Raw genomic sequence first — 23,950 nt, forward strand, 5'->3', positions numbered from 1 at the left:
CGAGCAGAAGTGTTGTAGAAGGCCAAGGAGAAAGGCGAGACCTTGATCCTGAAGCATTCATTGAGCTTGGTTTGCCGCAGTGTGGAGGGTCAAAGGGCAGGAAGAGTGGAGAGGGAATGGGAGGGAGGGAGGATTGATGTGTTGAGCCACAGGGAGGACAGAATCAGACTTGTGGACATAACAGAGATGTTTAAAGGTGGAATACAGCGGCTTTCACCACCTCAGGACGTCCCAAAGTGCTTCACAGCCAATGAGGTACTTTTTGAAGTGTGGTCACTGTTGTAATGTAGAAAATGCGGCAGCCAATTTGCGCACAGCAAGATCCCACAAACAGCAATGTGAGAATGACCAGATTATCTTTTTTAGTGATGTTGGTTGAGGGATAAATATTGGTCAGGACACCGGGGAGAACTCCCCGGCCCTTCTTCGAAAGAGTGCCGTGAGATCTTTTTACATGCACCTGAGAGGGCAGATGGGGCCTCGGTTTAACGTCTCCAAGAGTGCAGCACTCCCTCAGTACTGGCACCAGGGAGTGTCAGCCTAGGTTTTGTGCTCAAATCTCTGGAGTGGGACTTGAACCTACGACCTTCTGACTCAGAGGCGCGAGTGCTGCCCACTGAGCCACGGCTGACAACCAATCGGTTTCTGGTCCCTCCGATGTGGATGAGATCCCACCGTGAGCAGCATGCCCGCTGTACTAGACAGGAGGATGTACATGCAAAGTAAATGGGAGGAATAATTGGTGGCCTAGATAATGGACACTGGGAAGAGGCGGTGGGGAAGGTGTTGTACGTTACAGCTGCATGGGAAAGTGCCTGAGGAAGGACGTTCTTTCTGGCAGCGACAGAGAGAGGGGTGGAGGTGAAGGTATGATTGGGGGTGGAATGACATTGTGGCAGAAATTTGAGCTGGTGGGCATGGTGGGTAAGCGGGCAGCTAGTGCAAGAAGGGAAAGTCTTTGAACATGGGTGCCTGTCCTCCACAAACGAGGGAGAACCTTGGCTGAGGAAAGAGGACACATCAGAAGGTCCAGTGGAAAAACTTGGAAGCATTGCAGCAGATGCTGTGGAGGTGGAGAAACGGAAAGCGTTGGAATCTTTGCAAAAAGGAGTTGAGAAGCAACAGAACTGAGTAATCTATGGAGTCTGTTGGATCCTAGTAGGAGCCTGCAAAAGGCCAGAGCTTGAGATGGAGAGAGGTGTCCTGAATGACCCTGATATAAGGTGAAGGACAGGTGGGAATGAGAATCAGAATCAACAAAAACAGCAACAATAATTTGCGTTTATATAGCGCCTTTAACATAGTAAAACATCCCAAGGGGCTTCACAGGAGCGATTATCGAATGAAATTAGACATCAAGCCACATAAGGAGACATTAGGGCAGATGACCAATAGCTTGGCATGTTTTAAGGAGCGTCACAAAGTTGGGGAGAGAGCGGTGAGGTGGAGAGGTTTAGTGAGGGAATTCCAAAGCTTAGTGTCTAGACGGCCAATAGTGGAGCGATTAAAGTCGGGGATGTGCAAGAGGACAGAATTGGAGGAACACAGAGATCTCGGGGCGGGGGGAGGTTACAGAGGTAGGGAGGGGCGAGACCATGGAGGGATTTGAAAACCAGGATGAGAATTTTAAAATCGAGGTGTTGCCGGATTGGGAGCCAATGTAGGTCAGCGAGCACAGGGGGTGATGGGTGAACGGGACTGGGTGTGAGTTAGGGCACGGGGCAGTGAGCACAGGGGGTGATGGGTGAACGGGACTGGGTGTGAGTTAGGACACGTGACAGTGAGCACAGTGGGTGATGGGTGAACGGGACTGGGTGTGAGTTAGGACACGGGGCAGTGAGCACAGGGGGTGATGGGTGAACGGGACTGGGTGTGAGTTAGGACACGGGGCAGCGAGCACAGGGGGTGATGGGTGAACGGGACTGGGTGTGAGTTAGGACACGGGGCAGTGAGCACAGGGGGTGATGGGTGAACGGGACTGGGTGTGAGTTAGGACACGGGGCAGTGAGCACAGGGAGTGATGGGTGAGCGGGACTGGGTGTGAGTTAGGACACGGGGCAGTGAGCACAGGGGGTGATGGGTGAACGGGACTGGGTGTGAGTTAGGACACGGGGCAGTGAGCACAGGGGGTGATGGGTGAAGGGGACTGGGTGCGAGTTAGGACACGGGGCAGTGAGCACAGGGGGTGATGGGTGAACGGGACTGGGTGTGAGTTAGGACACGGGGCAGTGAGCACAGGGGGTGATGGGTCAACGGGACTGGGTGCGAGTTAGGACACGGGGCAGTGAGCACAGGGGGTGATGGGTGAACGGGACTGGGTGTGAGTTAGGACATGGGGCAGTGAGCACAGGGGGTGATGGGTGAACGGGACTGGGTGTGAGTTAGGACACGGGGCAGTGAGCACAGGGGGTGATGGGTCAACGGGACTTGGTGTGAGTTAGGACACGGGGCAGTGAGCACAGGGAGTGATGGGTGAACGGGACTGGGTGTGAGTTAGGGCACGGGGCAGTGAGCACAAGGGGTGATGGGTGAACGGGACTGGGTGTGTGTTAGGACACGGGGCAGTGAGCACAGGGGGTGATGGGTGAACGGGACTGGGTGCGAGTTAGGACATGGGGCAGTGAGCACGGGGTGATGGGTGAACAGGACTGGGTGTGAGTTAGGACACGGGGCAGTGAGCACGGGGTGATGGGTGAACGGGACTGGGTGTGAGTTAGGACACGGGGCAGTGAGCACAGGGGGTGATGGGTGAACGGGACTGGGTGTGAGTTAGGACACGGGGCAGTGAGCACAGGAGGTGATGGGTGAACGGGACTGGGTGCGAGTTAGGACACGGGGCAGTAAGCACAGGGGGTGATGGGTGAGCGGGACTGGGTGCGAGTTAGGACACGGGGCAGTGAGCACAGGGGGTGATGGGTGAACGGGACTGGGTGTGAGTTAGGACATGGGGCAGTGAGCACAGGGGGTGATGGGTGAACGGGACTGGGTGTGAGTTAGGACACGGGGCAGTGAGCACAGGGGGTGATGGGTGAACGGGACTGGGTGTGAGTTAGGACACGGGGCAGTGAGCACAGTGGGTGATGGGTGAATGGGACTGGGTGCGAGTTAGGACACGGGGCAGTGAGCACAGGGGGTGATGGGTGAACGGGACTGGGTGTGAGTTAGGACACGGGGCAGTGAGCACAGGGGGTGATGGGTGAACGGGACTGGGTGTGAGTTAGGACACGGGGCAGTGAGCACAGGGGGTGATGGGTGAACGGGACTGGGTGTGAGTTAGGACACGGGGCAGTGAGCACAGGGGGTGATGGGTGAACGGGACTGGGTGTGAGTTAGGACACGTGGCAGTGAGCACAGGAGGTGATGGGTGAACGGGACTGGGTGTGAGTTAGGAGACGGGGCAGTGAGGGGGTGATGGGTGAACGGGATGGAGGAGTAGATTGTCCAGGGGGGGATGGAGGAGTAGATTGTCCAGCGGGGGATGGAGGAGTAGATTGTCCAGCGGGGGATGGAGGAGTAGATTGTCCAGGGGGGGATGGAGGAGTAGATTGTCCAGGGGCGGATGGAGGAGTAGATTGTCCAGGGGCGGATGGAGGAGTAGATTGTCCAGGGGCGGATGGAGGAGTAGATTGTCCAGGGGGGGATGGAGGATGTGATTGTCCAGGGGGGGATGGAGGAGTAGATTGTCCAGGGGCGGATGGAGGAGTAGATTGTCCAGGGGGGGATGGAGAAGTAGATTGTCCAGGGGGGGATGGAGGAGTAGATTGTCCAGGGGGGGATGGAGGAGTAGATTGTCCAGGGGGGGATGGAGGAGTAGATTGTCCAGGGGGGGATGGAGGAGTAGATTGTCCAGCGGGGGATGGAGGAGTAGATTGTCCAGGGGGGGATGGAGGAGTAGATTGTCCAGCGGGGGATGGAGGAGTAGATTGTCCAGGGGGGGATGGAGGAGTAGATTGTCCAGGGGCGGATGGAGGAGTAGATTGTCCAGGGGGGGATGGAGGAGTAGATTGTCCAGGGGCGGATGGAGGAGTAGATTGTCCAGCGGGGGATGGAGGAGTAGATTGTCCAGGGGCGGATGGAGGAGTAGATTGTCCAGGGGCGGATGGAGGAGTAGATTGTCCAGGGGGGGATGGAGGAGTAGATTGTCCAGGGGGGATGGAGGAGTAGATTGTCCAGCGGGGGATGGAGGAGTAGATTGTCCAGGGGCGGATGGAGGAGTAGATTGTCCAGGGGCGGATGGAGGAGTAGATTGTCCAGGGGGGGATGGAGGAGTAGATTGTCCAGGGGCGGATGGAGGAGTAGATTGTCCAGGGGCGGATGGAGGAGTAGATTGTCCAGGGGCGGATGGAGGAGTTGATTGTCCAGGGGTGGATGGAGGAGTAGATTGTCCAGGGGGGGATGGAGGAGTAGATTGTCCAGGGGGGGATGGAGGAGTAGATTGTCCAGGGGCGGATGGAGGAGTAGATTGTCCGGGGCGGATGGAGGAGTAGATTGTCCAGGGGGGGATGGAGGAGTAGATTGTCCGGGGCGGATGGAGGAGTAGATTGTCCAGGGGCGGATGGAGGAGTAGATTGTCCGGGGCGGATGGAGGAGTAGATTGTCCAGGGGCGGATGGAGGAGTAGATTGTCCGGGGCGGATGGAGGAGTAGATTGTCCAGGGGTGGATGGAGGAGTAGATTGTCCAGGGGGGGATGGAGGAGTAGATTGTCCAGGGGCGGATGGAGGAGTAGATTGTCCAGCGGGGGATGGAGGAGTAGATTGTCCAGGGGGGGATGGAGGAGTAGATTGTCCAGGGGGGGATGGAGGAGTAGATTGTCCAGCGGGGGATGGAGGAGTAGATTGTCCAGCGGGGGATGGAGGAGTAGATTGTCCAGCGGGGGATGGAGGAGTAGATTGTCCAGCATCGCAACTGAGAAGCGGGCTTCGTAGCCTTCACACCAGGGAGGTAACATTTAATCGCCTGAGCTGCGCCGCGCTTTCACGGCAACTGAAGGAGGACTTAACGTACTGCCGAAGCTAATGGCCACCAGTCAGCATCTACTAGCCCGACGGGCGGGGCCTGATCGTGGCTAGATTTCGACTAAATGTGGTTAAAAGAAAAAAAAACATGATAATGGAATTGTTGGCGTTTCTTACTCCCAGAATTCTGTCACGGGTGAGGTGTAGTTGGTGCCATTGCAGGTCATGCAGAGAGAGAGGTTCTTCCGCAGCTTGTCTTCGATGCAGTGCGGAGTGTTCCATGTGTGGCCACATCTAGCCCAGGGCAGCTCACTCTGAAAGGTCTGGAAGAGGTAGTAGAGTCCCCAGGCCAGAATAACGATGTAGTAAACATTCAACAGGGAGACAATGACGACGGATGCACAGCCAATTCCTATCCAACCAAAGACACAAGATCATCTTTTTTTTTAAACAAGAAAAAAGAGCAACAAAAATATCTACATTCCATCACCCGCCCACCAGCCCCTCATAAGAACATAAGCAGTAGGAGCAGGAGTTGGCCATTCAGCCCCTCGAGCCTGCTCCGCCACACAGCCCCTCGAGCCTGCTCCGCCACACGGCCCCTCGAGCCTGCTCCGTCACACGGCCCCTCGAGCCTGCTCCGCCACACGGCCCCTCGAGCCTGCTCCGCCACACGGCCCCTCGAGCCTGCTCCGCCACACGGCCCCTCGAGCCTGCTCCGTCACACGGCCCCTCGAGCCTGCTCCGCCACACGGCCCCTCGAGCCTGCTCCGCCACACGGCCCCTCGAGCCTGCTCCGTCACACGGCCCCTCGAGCCTGCTCCGTCACACGGCCCCTCGAGCCTGCTCCGCCACACGGCCCCTCGAGCCTGCTCCGTCACACGGCCCCTCGAGCCTGCTCCGCCACACGGCCCCTCGAGCCTGCTCCGTCACACGGCCCCTCGAGCCTGCTCCACCATTCAATAAGATCAGGGCTGATCATCGACCTCAACTCCACTTTCCCGCCCGATCCCCATATCCCTCGATTCCCCTAGAGTCCAAAAATCTATCGATCTCAGCCTTGAATATACTCAATGACTGAGCCTCCACAGCCCTCTGGGGCAGAGAATTCCAAAGATTCACAACCCTCTGAGTGAAGAAATTCCTCCTCATCTCAGTCTTAAATCCTGAGACTATGCCCCCTAGTTCTAGACTCTCCAGCCAGGGGGAAACAGCCTCTCAGCATCGACCCTGTCAATCCCCCTCAGAATCTTGTATGTTTCAATGAGATCACCTCTCATTCTCCTAAACTCCAGAGAGTATCGGCCCAATCTACTCAATCTCTCATCAAACGACAACCCTCTCATCCCAGGAATCAATCTAGTGAACCTTCGTTGCACCGCCTCCAAGGCAAGTATATCCTTCCTTAGATAAGGAGACCAGAACTGTGCCCAGTACTCCAGGTGTGGTCTCACCAAGGCCCTGTACAATTGGAGCAAGACTTCCTTACTCTTATACTCCAACCCCCTTACAATAAAGGCCAACATACCATTTGCCTTCCTAATTGCTTGCTGTACCTGTATGCTAGCTTTCTGTGTTTCCTGTACGAGGACACCCAAATCTATCTCGATACCAACATTTAATAGTTTCACCATTTAAAAAAGATTCTGTTTTTCTCCTCCCGCACCCCCTCGCGCTCCCGCCGCAGTCCAGCTTTCTCTCCCGATCGCCATGAACGTGGAGCACTTCCTTAACCAACCCCCCCGCCCTGCCCCCCCACAGATTCCTGATCTAATTGGCAATTCTTTATGTGTGAAGTCCAGGGCAGTGAGTGGGGCGAAACCCCCTGACCCTCGCTGGGGTGCAGGTTCGCAGGTGCTGACCATCTCACCGAGCAGGCGTGCAGCGGGCGTTGCACTGGACTGCGCTGCGGGCTGTTCTTGCCCCTCCGAAGCTCAGGGACCCTCTCTAACTCGACGACAAGCAGTGGGGCCGGTAGTGTCGTGGTTATGTTACTGGACTAGAAAGCCATTGGGACTGGACTAATCCAGAAGAACGTGAGTTCACAATCCCACCATGGCAGTTTGGAAATTTGGATTAAAGTTTAAAAAGTGCGGATCACTAAATGCGACCATGAAACCGGTCAAAACCCAACCAGTTCACTAAAGTCCTTTAGGGAAGGAAACCCGGTCTGGGCCTACACGTGACTCCAGTCCCACACCAAAGTAATCCCGAGAACGTGAGTTCAAATCCGCTCCGCTGCAGTTTGAGAATTTGTTTTAAAAAGTGACCGTGACCTTGGCCACGATATTCTTTTATCTCCCGCTTGCCATTCTCAATCATCGGAACAGGTGGAGGCCATTCAGCCCCTCGAGCCTGTTACATTAGGAACAGGAGGAGGCCATTCAGCCCCTCGAGCCTGTTACATTAGGAACAGGAGGAGGCCATTCAGCCCCTCGAGCCTGTTACATTAGGAACAGAAGGAGGCCATTCAGCCCCTCGAGCCTGTTACATTAGGAACAGGAGGAGGCCATTCAGCCCCTCGAGCCCGTTACATTAGGAACAGAAGGAGGCCATTCAGCCCCTCGAGCCCGTTACATTAGGAACAGGATGAGGCCATTCAGCCCCTCGAGCTTGTTTACAGGAACAGGAGGAGGCCATTCAGCCCCTCGAGCCCGTTACATTAAGAACAGGATGAGGCCATTCAGCCCCCCAAGCTTGTTACACAGGAACAGGAGGAGGCCATTCAGCCCCTCGATCCCGTTCCACAGGAACAGGAGGAGGCCATTCAGCCCCTCGATCCCATTCCACAGGAACAGGATGAGGCCATTCAGCCCCTCGAGTCTGTTCCACAGGAACAGGAGGAGGCCATTCAGCCCCTCGAGCCCGTTACATTAGGAACAGGAAGAGGCCATTCAGCCCCTCGAGCCTGTTACATTAGGAACAGGAGGAGGCCATCAGCCCCTCGAGCCCGTTACATTAGGAACAGGAGGAGGCCATTCAGCCCCTTGAGCCTGTTACATTAGGAACAGGAGGAGGCCATTCAGCCCCTCGAGCCTGTTACATTAGGAACAGAATGAGGCCATTCAGCCCCTCGAGCCTGTTTACAGGAACAGGAGGAGGCCATTCAGCCCCTCGAGCCCGTTACATTAGGAACAGGATGAGGCCATTCAGCCCCCCAAGCTTGTTACACAGGAACAGGAGGAGGCCATTCAGCCCCTCGATCCCCTTCCACAGGAACAGGAGGCCATTCAGCCCCTCGATCCCGTTCCACAGGAACAGGAGGCCATTCAGCCCCTCGATCCCGTTCCACAGGAACAGGAGGAGGCCATTCAGCCCCTCGATCCCGTTCCACAGGAACAGGAGGAGGCCATTCAGCCCCTCGATCCCATTCCACAGGAACAGGATGAGGCCATTCATCCCCTCGAGCCTGTTACACAGGAACAGGAGGAGGCCATTCAGCCCCTTGAGCCTGTTACACAGGAACAGGAGGAGGCCATTCAGCCCCTCGAGCCTGTTACACAGGAACAGGAGGAGGCCATTCAACCCCTTGAGCCTGCTCCACCATTCACTCAGATCATGGCTGATCTTTTTTCTTAACTCCATCCACCCGCCTTGGTTCTGTAACCCTTAATCCCCTAAAAATCTATCGATCCATCGCTCTTCATTTATTGACCATTACTCGGCCACCCCTAACTTTGGTTCAGGAGCCCTGCCCCCCACTCCTTCCCCTCCATCCCCCTCTCCGCCCCGTTCCCTCAGCCTCACCAGCCCTGAAGGAAATGAGTCTCGAGGTTACGCTGAATTCCGGAACTTACCAGAGAAAATGGGACAGAGTTTCTCCCAACAGGTGATGCCCCCTTGGGAAGTGTACTGACCAAGAGCTACCTCCAGGAAGAACACGGGCAGACCTCCACCAATCAGGAAGATAAAATATGGGATAAGAAAAGCACCTGAGTAGAGGAGAAAAAAGAACATTCACAAATATTAACAGAGGGAACTAGATCCTCACAGAAAAAAAACCTTTATTTTTGTTCTATTCCCACTAAAATTAAGTCAGACTGCAGCAAATCACTGGTTAGGCCCCAGCTGGAGAATTGTGTCCAATTCTGGGCACTGCACTTTACGAAGGGTGTCGAGGCCTTGGAGAGGGTGCGGAGGAGATTTACTAGAATGTCCCAGGGGATGAGGGACTTCAGTGATGTGGAGAGACTGGAGAAGCTGGGGTTGTTCTCCTTCGAGCAGAGAAGGTTAAGGGGAGATTTAATTGAGGTGTTCAAAATTATCAGGGGTTTTGATGGAGTAAATAATGAGAAACTGTTTCCAGTGGCAGGAGGGTCGATAACCAGAGGACACAGATTGAAGATAATCGGCAAAAGAACCAGAGGGGAGATGAGGAGAATTCTTTCTACGCAGCGAGTTGTTGTGATCTGGAACGCGCTGCCTGAAAGGGCGGTGGAAGCAGATTCAATAGTAACTTTCAAAAGGGGAATTGGATAAATACTTGATGAGGAAAAACTTGGAGGGCTCTGGGGAAAGAGCAGGGGGAGTGGGACTAATTGGAGAGCTCGACCAAAGAGCCGGCACAGGCACGATGGGCCGAATGGCCTCCTCCTGTGCTGTTTCATTCTATGATGTGGGAAGCTGTTACAAAACATTTGCCCAGTTTCAGGCGCAAGGTCATCCCTCTAGATAGACCACATCAACACACAGGAAACCCGGGTACCTACAGGGAACGTGACCCCCTACACAGATGTCTAGACAGTATCGTGGAGTTATGGAGATGTTTTTCCCATTCATTTGTAGCAATCTTTTCCAAATCACTAATGTAGCAAATCGGCAGCCCATTTCACATGATATCCGATGTTATCTTGCAGTGATGTTAGCCCCTCTCATCCACCGGGGCCAATTCAATTGTCTGCAAATAGATCTCTACTGTGCAGTGACAATGCAGTCTTACAGGGGGCGCTGTGTGTGAATGTCAGGGTGTGTGCTGCCTCCAGTCCTACAGGAGGCACTGTGTGTGGATGTCAGGGTGTGTGCTGTCTCCAGTCCTACAGGAGGCGCTGTGTGCGGATGTCATGGTGCGTGCTGCCTCCAGTCCTACAGGGAGCGCTGTGTGTGCTGTCTCTAGTCCTACAGGAGACGCTGTGTGCAGATGTGAGAGTGTGTGCTGCCTCCAGTCCTACAGGGGGCGCTGTGTGCAGATGTCAGGGTGTGTGCTGCCTCCAGTCCTACAGGAGGCGCTATGTGTGGATGTCAGGGTGTGTGCTGCCTCCAGTCCTACAGGGGGCACTGTGTGTGGATGTCAGGGTGTGTGCTGTCTCCAGTCCTACAGGGTCGCTGTGTGTGGATGTCAGGGTGTGTGCTGTCTCCAGTCCTACAGGGGGCACTGCGTGTGGATGTCAGGGTGTGTGCTGTCTCCAGTCCTACAGGGGGCGCAGTGTGTGGATGTCAGAGTGTGCTGTCTCCCGTCCTACAGGGGGCGCTGTGTGTGGATGTCAGGGTGTGTGCTGCCGCCAATCCTACAGGGGGTGCTGCGTGTGGATGTCAGGGTGTGTGCTGCCTCCAGTCCTACAGGGGGCACTGTGTGTGGATGTCAGGGTGTGTGCTGCCTCCAGTCCTACAGGGAGCGCTGTGTGTGGATGTCAGGGTGGGTGCTGTTGCCAATCCTACAGGGGGCGCTGTGTGTGAATGTCAGGGTGTGTGCTGCCTCCAGTCCTACAGGAGGCGCTGTGTGTGGATGTCAGGGTGTGTGCTGCCTCCAGTCCTACAGGAGGCGCTGTGTGTGGATGTCAGGGTGTGTGCTGCCTCCAGTCCTACAGGAGGCGCTGTGTGTGGATGTCAGGGTGTGTGCTGCCTCCAGTCCTACAGGGGGCGCTGTGTGTGGATGTCAGGGTGTGTGCTGCCTCCAGTCCTACAGGAGGCGCTGTGTGTGGATGTCAGGGTGTGTGCTGCCTCCAGTCCTACAGGAGGCGCTGTGTGTGGATGTCAGGGTGTGTGCTGCCTCCAGTCCTACAGGGGGCGCTGTATGTGGATGTCAGGGTGTGTGCTGCCTCCAGTCCTACAGGGGGCGCTGTATGTGGATGTCAGGGTGTGTGCTGCCTCCAGTCCTACAGGGGGCGCTGTGTGTGGATGTCAGGGTGTGTGCTGCCTCCAGTCCTACAGGGGGCGCTGTGTGTGGATATCAGGGTGTGTGCTGCCTCCAGTCCTACAGGGGGCGCTGTGTGTGGATGTCAGGGTGTGTGCTGCCTCCAGTCCTACAGGGGGCGCTGTGTGTGGATGTCAGGGTGTGTGCTGCCTCCAGTCCTACAGGGGGCGCTGTGTGTGGATGTCAGGGTGTGTGCTGACTCCAGTCCTACAGGGGGCGCTGTGTGTGGATGCCACAATCCCCTGTCACTCCCACCCCGGCACTGATGCACCGGCCGGATTGATGCATGTGCCACCTAAGCACAAATATGGTGGGCGGTAGAGGACCTCAATCTGTCTAAGGCTCAAAGAGCCCTTTACCCCGGCCCTTGACTTTAACCCTAACCTTGCCATTGAGTGGGGAAAGGCAGGGTTCCAAGCACCAGCTGGCTCCCGGGACTAGTGACTGAAAAGAGACAAAGTCATTGTGCCATTTAACCACTCGATCGCCGGTCTGTGCCATTAAATCCGACTCTAGTTCAGTCACCATTCAGTCAGTCCCGCGCTGGCCAGGATTGGAGGCGGGGGTGGGGGGGGGGTAGAAGGGGCTAGGCTGCGACGCCTTCTGCAGTCGAATAGCCTGCCGACAGGCGAGGTCGTGAGCCCATTACGGGAAGGAGGGCAACCCCCCTCCCCCACCCTCCCCCCTGGCGGTTTCAGATAAAGAGGGGAGACATTGGGGCTTTGTTCATTGTTTGGTTTTAAAGCAGAGTTTGTTCCTGACGACACAAGTCTGCATTCTCTTTGCCGGCCGGCGCCAGCGGTTTGTGCCTTAGCCTCAATCACCGTTATCACACCGCGTACTGCCCAGGGCTGGGGTAAGGCCACACACGCTGCCTAACTGAAGCGCGTCGCGCTGTCCAGCCTGACTGGGAGCTCATTCAAATGGCTCCATGTTAAAGATTACTTTATTTTGTCTCCTTCCACTTTATTGGTAAACTGCTGAGATGTGACAAGGCTGGGAATGGAACGAGGCCAGGTCTGTACACAGCATTAACATTTCCTTATATATGTATGCAAAAACTATATATATAATTCACTTCCCGATAAATTTAACCTTGAGCTTATTAACGCAAGGGCTGAGTAAGCACTTCATATCAAAGTATACGACTCACTTTGAACCACAAGGACTCCATAATCTAATGGTAATGAACTCAGGGTCACAACACTCCAAGAAGCAGCCTCTAGGCTACAACAATTCCCTTATTTTCTAGCTTTCTCCATTTCCGTTTGTTGAACGTTTTGTGGGAATTTTATCACCCTTTTCCCCAAAAAAGACTTAATTCAGGAAGAAAACCATTGCGTGTAATTTCTTTGTGAAAATTGGGGCCATATTCGATGCCACGGAGGAACTGAGCTCATCTCCCCTCGTGTGTCTCCCACAGCATTGGCGCTGGGGTCTGTGCGAGCTTGTGGCGCTGAGCTGGCAGTCTTGCCCGCCCCTCTAAAGGGCACAGCTCGGATACAGTGGTCTGTACAGGCAGTAATCCTGAGGTCAGCGAGCGGCTGATCGCGGAGCGAGATTTCTGTCGCTTATTCCTTGCTTGTAAAATCCCCGGTTTCCGCTCTTGGGGAAAGAGGCCAGGTATCTTCAATATCAACAACAACTTGCATTTATATAGCACCATTACTGTAGTAAAACGTCCCAGGGCGCTTCACAGGAGCGTAAATCAGACAAAATTTGACACCGAGCCACATAAGGAGATATTAGGACAGGTGACCAAATGCCAGGTCAAAGAGGTCGGTTTTAAGGAGGAGAGAGAGGCGGAGAGGTTTAGGGAGGGAATTCCAGAGCTCGGGGCCCAGGCAGCTGAAGGCACGGCCGCCAATGGTGGAGCGATGGAAATCAGGGATGCTCAAGAGGCCAGAATTAGGGAAGCGCAGAGATCTTGGAGGGTTGTGGGGCTGGAGGAGCTGACAGAGGTAGCAAAAGAAAAGAAAGACTTGCATTTCTATAGCGCCTTTCAGCCAATGAAGTACTTTTTGAAGTGTAGTCACTGTTGTAATGTAGGAAACACGGCAGCCGATTTATGCACAGAAAGATCCCACAAACAGCAATGTGATAATGACCAGATAATCTGGTTTAGTGATGTTGATTGAGGGATAAATATTGGCCCCAGGACACCGGGGAGAACTCCCCTGCTCTTCTTCGAAATAGTGGCTTTGGGATCTTTAACATCCACCTGAGAGAGCAGACGGGGCCTCGGTTTAATCTCTCATCTGAAAGGGAGGGGCAATTTGAAAACGAGGATGAGAATTTTTAAATTGAGGCGTTGCCAGATCGGGAGCCAATGTAGGTCAGCGAGCACAGGGGGCGATGAACCCATAGGGTCAGGAGCCTTGCCCCATTTTTCCCTTCACTAACCCAAGGAGGCCAATTGTAACGCCTCAGCTGAAAGCGGGTAGGTCAGCCTGCACTGAAGTTCCATCCTGCGTCCTCTCTGCTCAGTGTCAACCCTGGCTCAGTGGGCAGCACTCCCTCTCTCCCTCCCTCTGTCTCTCTGTCTCTCTCTCTCTGTCTCTCTCTCTCTGTCTCTGTCTGTCTCTCTCTCTGACTCTCTCTCTGTCTCTCTCTCTCTGTCTCTCTCTGACTTGCTCTCTGTCTCTCTCTCTCTCTCTCTCTCTGTCTCTCTCGCTCTGTCTCTCTCTGTCTCTCTCACTCTGTCTCTGTCTCTCTCGCTCTCTCTGTCTCTCTCTCTCTCTGTCTTTCTCTCTGACTCTGTTTCTCTCTCTGTCTCTCTGTGTCTCTGTGTCTCTCTCTGTCTCTCTCTGTCTCTCTCGCTCTCTGTCTCTCTCTGTCTCTCTTGCTCTCTGTCTCTCTCGCTCCCTCTCGCTCTCTCTGTCTCTCTCTCTCTCTGTCTTTCTCTCTGACTCTCTGTCTCTCTCGCTCTCTCTGTCTCTCTCTCTCTCGCTCTCTCTGTCTCTCTCGCTCTCTCTCCACTGAGTCAGGAGGTTGTGGGTTCAAGTCCCACTCCAGAGACTTGAGCACAAAAATCCAGGCTGACACTCCCAGTGCTGAGGGAGTGCTGCACTGTCGGAGGTGCCGTCTTTCAGATGAGACATTAAACCGAGGCCCTGTCTGCTCTCTCAGGTGGACGTAAAAGATCCCGTGGCCACTATTTGAAGAAGAGCAGGGGGAGTTCTCCCTGGTGTCCTGGGGCCAATATTTATCCCTCAACCAACATCACTGTCATGATCACATTGCTGTTTGTGGGAGCTTGCTGTGCGCAAATTGTTTGCCGCGTTTCCTACATTACAACAGTGACTACACTTCAAAAGTACTTCATTGGCTGTAAAGAGCCTTTGGGACGTCCGGTGGTCGTGAAAGGTGCTGGAGAAATGCGAGTCTCCGGCATCGCACATGGTGACTCACCCAGATTTCTCTAAAAAAACACTGATCGAGTGTAAGAAAATATGAACAATTTGGTGACATTTTCCCCTTTATCACTGAGGTATCCCTTGTGCCGTTATTAGTGCGATGCCATTCCATGCCTGTATGGAGCTATCGATCTTCTGTGGATTCGTTTAGATCGGCTTCTGACATGAGTTGTTCTTCATTTGTCTTTCACGACTCGAGCTTGTAACTTGAGAACGTGGCCTGGAAGCAAAGAGCTCCTCGCATTACCCTCCCGCTCTGCTCCTTTTCACATCGTCCCTGACTGTAGGGAGCAACAGGGCAGGTATCCCTGCCAGCCAGTGTAACCCACTTCTCTGCTAACATCCCTGTGCTTGTTCCGGCAGTAATTGGTGTGACCGTGTCCTCGTAGCAATCCACATCACAATTCAGGGTCAAAAACAGCAACACAAAGTTGCATTTATATAGCGCCTTTAACGTAGTACTGAGAAAACAGCAAACGCCACAATCTTGCATTTCTAGAGCAAGATCCCTGTCAGAGAGAGAGATGAAAACTTCAGGTGTACAGAGCCTTACTTGATGAGCAGTGCTTGGCATTGCCAGGAGGGGGGTGTGAGTGTGAGTGTGAGAGTGAGTGTGCGAGTGTGTGTGTGAGTGTGAGAGTGAGTGAGAGTGTGCGAGTGTGAGAGTGAGTGTGAGTGTGTGAGTGTGAGTGAGTGTGAGAGTGCGTGAGTGTGAGAGTGTGTGGGTATGAGCGTGAGTGAGTGAGTGTGTGTGTGTGCGAGTGTATTAATGTGAGAGTGTGAGTGTGAGGGGGTTGAAGGGGAAGGGCTATATTTGAGTGTCCGTCAGGTAGACATTTTGTTATTGAAGCAGGCGGTTATAATATCATTGTTCATCTGTCATAATACAATCGGTGCAAACAACAGCAACAACGCACGAGCCTGTTATTTTTGGGGGGGACAGGATTGATGCTGACACACAAGCTGCTGCATCGGAACATCAGGTGAGAGCGTCAACAAGCTAGCTCAGGTCTCTCAATGGTTTTTTATTACCTTGAGAGAGTGTGGCGGCTGCATGCTGTCCTATATTTAGAACGCTTACCCTTGCCATATCAGTGTGAAGGACTGTGCAGTGAATTGCATGCCAGGGCAGTGGGAGGGGGAGGGGAGCAGGGAGAGGAGAGGCTTATGAGATTACGTCAAACCAACATGACACACTGTTCACAGTGTGATTTACTCAATCGCACTGATGCAATGTCGAGGGGGCTGCGCTTCCACAGATAGAACTGGAGGGTGCATGAGATAAACCTGAGACCGGAACCTCAGTCACAATTCCCTAATTCTCATCGGCGATCAATAGCCCTGAATTACCAGCGGTAAACGTCCCCAAAAAGGTGAAGCTTATTCCTCTCGGCAAGGTGACGCGGTATCTGATTGGTGAATAAGGGCAGGCAGATGCTGAGCAGGGCTAATATGGGATGCAAACAGGTCGAGAATGTAACCCGAGCGTTGGCTGTATGCCAGCCAAGAACCACAATGACTCATTCGCATAATCAGGACAGGCAAAGGATATTGTTTCCACTTCAACTTCTATTCATTTCCTGGAAACAGAGAACAGGCATTTTCTAGCGATTTCACCCCTTAGGGGCGGATTTCCCTATATCAGAAATCTCACTGTATTGGGAACATAGGAACAGGAGGAGGCCGTTCAGCCCCTCCAACCTGTTCCGCCACTCAATCTGTATTTTAACTCCATCTGGGAGCCTTGGGAGTCTCACCAGCTCAAGGGGCTTTGTCCCACTGGGGATCACGTCATATCTCAATTCGCACCATCGGGGTTCCACTCTCGCAGATATTTCAGGAGAGACCCGCGATAAAATGTTTCACTGTATCTGGAGTCTCTCAGTAATCTGAACATTACTTTCCATTTTCCTTTTCTTATTCTGGGTAATTTATGAGCTTACCGACCTGTGACCTTCTGAATTGGAATCTCTCCCACCGCCGTGGCACACTTGGCATCAACATCAAGCTCTCACAGCTCAGATACCAGATATGGGTTGTGCCCTGTGCCATCAAGCCTGACATCAGACCAGCCCAGTGAGAGAGACAACCCACAGGCGGAACTCTGCCAGAGGTGGCTGAATTAGCACTGGGGCTTCCTGGGACTAAGCAGTGGAGACCGAGCCAGTACAAGAACTCCAAACACCGTCCAACTCAATGTAAATTTAAAACCATGTTCTCCGATTACCACCTCCCTGCAATCAGACAACCAACCAATTGCAAGTTCAAGAATTGTCAGTAGAAGACTAAATCAGTCAAGCAATGTTGTTGACATAGCTTCACACTTCACACTGGGCTTCATAAATAGAGAAGTTATGCTGAACCTTTCTGAAGCGCTGGTTAGGCCACAACTGGAGTATTGTGTCCAGTTCCGGTCACCACACTTTAGGAAGGATGTGAAGGCCCTTGAGAGGGTGCAGAGGAGATTTACCACAATGGTTCCGGGGATGGGGGATCTTAGCTACAAGGACAGGTTGGAGAAGCTGGATTTGTTTTCATTACAGCAAAGGAGGTTGAGGGGTGATTTGATCGAGGTGTACAAGATTATGACGGGTTTGGATAGGCTAGACGGGGAAAGGCTGTTCCCACTAGTTGATGGTACGAGGACTAGGGGACACAGGTTTAAGGTTTTGGGCAAGAGATACAGGGGGGGACATGAGGAAAAACTTTTTTACGCAGCGAGTGGTGAGGACCTGGAACTCGCTGCCGAAGGAAGTGGTGGAAGCGGAGGCACTCGATGTTTTCAAGGGGAGACTGGATGGGCACTTGAGGGAAATAAACTTGCAGGGCTACGGGGATAGAGCGGGGGAATGGGACTGACTGGATTGCTCTACAGTGAGCCGGCACAGACTCGATGGGCCGAATGGCCTCCTCCTGTGCCGTTATGACTCTCTGAGTTCTCCGTTGGAGTGAAGCAGTGGGAGGATTCGCGGGCTGACTGACAGTCTGACAGGCGCCTTCCATGGCCGTCACCACCTTTATACCAGTTGATGATGGGGGGGGGGGGGGGTTTATGGGCTCCCACAACCCATACAATGAGGGGGGCGGTGGGGCCATGCACACCCACTGGACACGAAGATCCCACTGGATGTCAACCTAGGATTCCAAGACGGAGCTGCGATCTCCGCTCGCTGGGACTGTTGGGAATGGGGTTCCAATCCACCACCTCCTGACTACGAGGCAGGAATGTTACCAATGAGCCAGGGGCTTCTGAGCTGATCCACCGAGTAAAGCTCCGTCATCGAAGCCGTCAGGGTCACCTTTAGGCAATCCTGTCCCGACTGCCAATCCCAGTAATCTCCAGTATCTTCTTGCACACTGGCTTTACATTAACAAAGAGGATGGATTCAGTGTGTTTATCACACTTTGCCACAGTCTTAAAGACAATCGAAAGATGGCTCACAGCGAATTTGGCAGCCTGCTCCTTCAGAATGTAGCAGGGGCAATTCTTTAATCTAACGCTATACTGAGGGGCAAATTCACATTTTCTGAAAATACACATACAGAGATACAGGCAGCAATCTCGCTCACAAACATCCCAAAACACTTCACATAGGTTGACTGATTTTGGGAGAGCGGTGACTCAATTTGTAGCTAAACGTGAGCTGCTGGGATGTGGGCGTCGCTGGCAAGGCCAGCATTTATTGCCCATCCCTAGTTGCCCTTGAGAAGGTGGTGGTGAGCCGCCTTCTTGAACCGCTGCAGTCCGTGTGGTGAAGGTACTCCCACAGCGCTGTTAGGGAGGGAGTTCCAGGATTTTGACCCAGCGACGATAAAGGAACGGCCGATATATTTCCAAGTCAGGATGGTGTGTGACTTGGAGGGGACCCTGGAGGTGGTGGTGTTCCCAGGCACCTGCTGCCCTCATCATTCTAGGTGGAAGAGGTTGCGGGTTTGGGAGGTGCTGTCGAAGAAGGTCTTCTAATGGGGAGAGGGGCCCACACACCCATCGGACCCAAGCTCCCCAAGGACCCAAGCTGGACGTTAACCCAGTATTCAGAGACTCTATTCTCGTCTCCACTGGTTGAGACTATCCGGAGTGGTGGGACTTTGGACACTTCACCTCCTGACTCCGAGGTGGGGAATGCAACCTCCCAGCCAGTGCCTCAATACAGTGCCCAGGCATCAAGTCCAGAAATACCAGGTCCCTTGGCTCAGTACCAGGTCCCATGCTCAGTACCAGGTCCCTTGGCTCAGTACCAGGTCCCTTGGCTCAGTACCAGGTCCCTTGGCTCAGTACCAGGTCCCTTGCTCAGTACCAGGTCCCTTGCTCAGTACCAGGTCCCTTGCTCAGTACCAGGTCCCTTGCTCAGTACCGATCCCTTGCTCAGTACCAGGTCCCTTGCTCAGTACCAGGTCCCTTGCTCAGTACCAGGTCCCTTGCTCAGTACCAGGTCCCTTGCTCAGTACCGATCCCTTGCTCAGTACCAGGTCCCTTGCTCAGTACCAGGTCCCTTGCTCAGTACCGGGTCCCTTGCTCAGTACCAGGTCCCTTGCTCAGTACCGGGTCCCATGCTCAGTACCAGGTCCCTCGCTCAGTACCAGGTCCCTTGCTCAGTACCGGGTCCCTTGCTCAGTACCAGGTCCCTTGGCTCAGTACCAGGTCCCTCGCTCAGTACCAGGTCCCTCGCTCAGTACCAGGTCCCTCGCTCAGTACCAGGTCCCATGCTCAGTACCGGGTCCCATGCTCAGTACCGGGTCCCATGCTCAGTACCAGGTCCCTTGCTCAGTACCAGGTCCCTTGCTCAGTACCAGGTCCCTTGGCTCAGTACCAGGTCCCTTGGTTCAGTACCAGGTACCATGCTCAGTACCAGGTCCCTTGGCTCAGTACCAGGTCCCTTGCTCAGTACCAGGTCCCCTGCTCAGTACCAGGTCCCTCGCTCAGTACCAGGTCCCTCGCTCAGTACCAGGTCCCTTGCTCAGTACCGGGTCCCTTGCTCAGTACCGGGTCCCTTGCTCAGTACCAGGTCCCATGCTCAGTACCAGGTCCCTCGCTCAGTACCAGGTCCCTCGCTCAGTACCAGGTCCCTTGCTCAGTACCAGGTCCCTTGCTCAGTACCAGGTCCCTTGCTCAGTACCAGGTCCCTTGCTCAGTACCAGGTCCCATGCTCAGTACCAGGTCCCTTGCTCAGTACCAGGTCCCTTGCTCAGTACCAGGTCCCATGCTCAGTACCAGGTCCCTTGCTCAGTACCAGGTCCCTTGCTCAGTACCAGGTCCCTTGCTCAGTACCAGATCCCTTGCTCAGTACCAGGTCCCTTGCTCAGTACCAGATCCCTTGCTCAGTACCGGGTCCCTTGCTCAGTACCAGGTCCCTTGCTCAGTACCAGGTCCCTTGCTCAGTACCAGGTCCCTTGCTCAGTACCAGGTCCCATGCTCAGTACCAGGTCCCATGCTCAGTACCAGGTCCCTTGCTCAGTACCAGGTCCCTTGGCTCAGTACCAGGTCCCTTGGCTCAGTACCAGGTCCCATGCTCAGTACCAGGTCCCTTGCTCAGTACCAGGTCCCATGCTCAGTACCGGGTCCCTTGCTCAGTACCAGGTCCCCTGCTCAGTACCAGATCCCTTGCTCAGTACCAGGTCCCATGCTCAGTACCAGATCCCTTGCTCAGTACCGGGTCCCTTGCTCAGTACCGGGTCCCATGCTCAGTACCAGGTCCCTTGCTCAGTACCAGGTCCCTTGCTCAGTACCAGGTCCCATGCTCAGTACCAGGTCCCTTGCTCAGTACCAGGTCCCTTGGCTCAGTACCGGGTCCCATGCTCAGTACCAGGTCCCTTGCTCAGTACCAGGTCCCTTGCTCAGTACCAGGTCCCTTGCTCAGTACCAGGTCCCTTGCTCAGTACCAGGTCCCTTGCTCAGTACCAGGTCCCTTGCTCAGTACCAGGTCCCATGCTCAGTACCAGGTCCCTTGCTCAGTACCAGGTCCCTTGGCTCAGTACCGGGTCCCATGCTCAGTACCAGGTCCCTTGCTCAGTACCAGGTCCCTTGCTCAGTACCAGGTCCCTTGCTCAGTACCAGGTCCCTTGCTCAGTACCAGGTCCCTTGCTCAGTACCAGGTCCCTTGCTCAGTACCGGGTCCCATGCTCAGTACCAGGTCCCATGCTCAGTACCAGGTCCCTTGCTCAGTACCAGGTCCCTTGCTCAGTACCAGGTCCCTTGCTCAGTACCGGGTCCCATGCTCAGTACCAGGTCCCTTGCTCAGTACCAGGTCCCTTGCTCAGTACCAGGTCCCTTGCTCAGTACCGGGTCCCATGCTCAGTACCAGGTCCCTTGCTCAGTACCAGGTCCCTTGCTCAGTACCGGGTCCCATGCTCAGTACCAGGTCCCTTGCTCAGTACCAGGTCCCTTGCTCAGTACCAGGTCCCTTGCTCAGTACCAGGTCCCATGCTCAGTACCAGGTCCCTTGCTCAGTACCAGATCCCTTGCTCAGTACCGGGTCCCTTGCTCAGTACCGGGTCCCTTGCTCAGTACCGGGTCCCATGCTCAGTACCAGGTCCCTTGCTCAGTACCAGGTCCCTTGCTCAGTACCAGGTCCCATGCTCAGTACCAGGTCCCTTGCTCAGTACCAGATCCCTTGCTCAGTACCAGATCCCTTGCTCAGTACCGGGTCCCATGCTCAGTACCAGGTCCCTTGCTCAGTACCAGGTCCCTTGCTCAGTACCAGGTCCCTTGCTCAGTACCAGGTCCCTTGCTCAGTACCAGGTCCCATGCTCAGTACCAGGTCCCTCGCTCAGTACCAGGTCCCTTGCTCAGTACCAGGTCCCTTGCTCAGTACCAGGTCCCTCGCTCAGTACCAGGTCCCTTGCTCAGTACTGGGTCCCATGCTCAGTACTGGGTCCTTTGCTTTTAGTGGTATTACATCAATGATTTAGAATTCAATGTAGGGGGAATGATTAAGAAGTTTGCAGATGATACAAAAATTGGCTGTGTGGTTGATAGTGAGGAAGAAAGCTGTAGACTGCAGGAAGATATCAATGGACTGGTCAGGTGGACAGAAAAGTGGCAAATGGAATTCAATCCGGAGAAGTGTGAGGTAATGCATTTGGGGAGGGCTAACAGGCAATGGAATACACATTAAATGGTAGGACAGTGAGAAGTGTAGAGGATCAGAGGGACCTTGGAGTACATGTCCACAGATCCCTGAAGGTAGCAGGACAGGTAGATAAGGTGGTTAAGAAGGCATACGGGATACTTTCTTTTATTAGCCGAGGTACAGAATATAAGAGCAGGGAGGTTATGCTCGAACTGTATAAAACACTAGTTAGGCCGCAGCTAGAATACTGCGTGCAGTTCTGGTCACCACATTACAGGAAAGATGTGATTGCACTTGAGAGGGTGCAGAGGAGATTTACCAGGATGTTGCCTGGGCTGGGGAATTTTAGCAACGAGGAAAGATTGGAGAGGCTGGGGTTGTTTTCTTTGGAACAGAGGAGGCTGAGGGGAGACTTAATTGAGGTGTATAAAATTACAAGGGGCCTAGATAGAGTGGATAGGAAGGACCTATTTCCCTTAGCGGAGAGGTCAATAACCAGGGGGCAGAGATTTAAAGTAATTGGTCGGAGGATTAGAGGGGAGTTGAGGAGAACTTTTCTCACCCAGAGGGTGGTGGGGGTCTGGAACTCACTGCCTGAAAGGGTGGTAGAGGCAGAAACCCTCATCACATTTAAAAAGTACTTGGATATGCACTTGAAGTGCCGTAACCTGCAGGGCTACGGACCGAGAGCGGGAAAGTGGGATTAGGCTGGAGAGCTCGTTCAGCCGAATGGCCTCCTTCTGTGCCGTAAACCTCTATGAAGTAGGTCACAGAACAGTCTCCAGATTCTTAAAGTGTATCGGATCACACACACAATAGTACGTGTGCTAAGCAAATCCTTTTTCCATCCGACAGGCTCGCTGGCGTATCAGGTACGTGTCTGACACTCAACCAGTGAGGAGTTAACAAAGGGCAGACCCCATCGAGGCTGTTACTCCCTCCGCGGGCTATGAACAATTTGCCCAAATACGGACTTTATTCCACCTGAGGGGGATAAACTGAAACTCTCAGAAGAGAAGACTTTGTGACACTTTTCCCCAGAAAGTGAACTGGACAAACCTGACCCACTGCATTTCACAGCAAACTTGCCCACACCTCCAGCGTGTTCCGCAGAGTGTTTGTGCCTCTGTCTTTATCACCGTATCCTTCAACCCTACTCTATAACATCAGCCTTGAGCTTGTTTAATGTAGCTAAGACTCGACCTCCCTTCACAGTTCATTTAAAGCTGTTTTGCATTCCAGCGAGACAGCCCTCGCGTCTCGCTAATCAGTTGACACCGTGCTCATATCTGAGCGAGTGTCAGAAGAACCAGTTATCTCGATTCGCACCAACGCCTCAGGATGGTTCGAGACCAGCACCCCTCGGACTTTTAACAATTCTCCCCCTCGTTCTTGCAACCCCTGTCCGTTAGTTCGTCAGGCCTGTTCCACATCCCTTTTTTGTACAGAACTGCTGCTCACCTTTGCCAAACAAGCTTAACAAGAAATAACTTGCATCGAGGCACCTGAGCATGAATCGAGCCAGAGGAGACAGAAAGCAGGCTGGAGTCACACTGATTTCTTTGTTTGTGAACTTGCAATACCTGTGGAAAGTGGAGAGTTAAAATGATCGTGACCACCATCCCCACTCCTGTTATTTTTTTAATATCCTGTCTGTTGTGGTGAGGCTCCAAACCCTTCCTTCCCCGTGTGGTGCAGACACAGCCCTTGGCCAGTACCCAGGGGCAGAGCGCTTTTCAAAATAAACAAAATTGTCGAGAATTGTTAAGCGTTGCTGCTCGCACTCCTTAAAGACCCCGCATCGATGAACAGTCTGATCTGTTTCCCCACCCCCCCCACAACCTGCTCTAAAGACACCGGCCTCTTGGCCTGCCATTGGTGTCGGGGTTCTGGGGGGAAATAGGCAATTCACATCTCAGTTACTTCCCCCATTGAAAGGTGCCGGCTCTCGCTCGGGTGCCTCACGCAAGCAGTCGCCTGTCACGCATGAGCCAAAGAGAGCGAGCGTTGGCCGACTATTCCGCTATGGGGTGCATCACAGCTGAATCCAGACAGCAGGCTGGCAGACTATTCAACTGTTGTGGCCGTCACCATTGAGCCCAGAGAGCGGGTGTTGTCAGACTATTCAACTATAGGGGCATCACAGTTGAGCCCAGGCAGTGGGTGTTGTCAGACTGTTCAACTATGGGGGCATCACAGTTGAGCCCAGGCAGTGGGTGTTGTCAGACTGTTCAACTATGGGGGCATCACAGTTGAGCCCAGGCAGTGGGTGTTGTCAGACTATTCGACTATGGGGGCATCACAGTTGAGCCCAGGCAGTGGGTGTTGTCAGACTGTTCAACTATAGGGGCATCACAGTTGAGCCCAGGCAGTGGGTG

General features: G+C 53.8%; 1 protein-coding gene across 4 annotated transcripts in view; it reads right to left on the bottom strand.

Moving 5' to 3' along the window:
* Positions 1-23,950, bottom strand: part of LOC147111345 (sodium- and chloride-dependent taurine transporter-like) — a 101,173-nt gene that overhangs the window by 59,491 nt on the left and 17,732 nt on the right. For 3 of the 4 annotated variants that reach the window (XM_086002137.1, XM_086002135.1, XM_086002136.1), the window contains 2 exons: positions 8,754-8,888; positions 5,134-5,368 (listed from right to left, as the gene is read on the bottom strand). In XM_086002137.1, the coding sequence (XP_085858263.1) occupies positions 5,134-5,368; positions 8,754-8,888 (370 nt within the window). Of the gene's footprint in view, positions 1-5,129; positions 5,369-8,753; positions 8,889-23,950 lie in introns of those variants that run through there. The other variant, XM_086002138.1, reaches the window with a different exon arrangement.

Source organism: Somniosus microcephalus, chromosome 11 (genome assembly GCF_052327205.1).
Source record: "Somniosus microcephalus isolate GS21.2 chromosome 11, FLI_Smic_1.0, whole genome shotgun sequence".
Taxonomy (NCBI): Eukaryota; Metazoa; Chordata; class Chondrichthyes; order Squaliformes; family Somniosidae; genus Somniosus; species Somniosus microcephalus.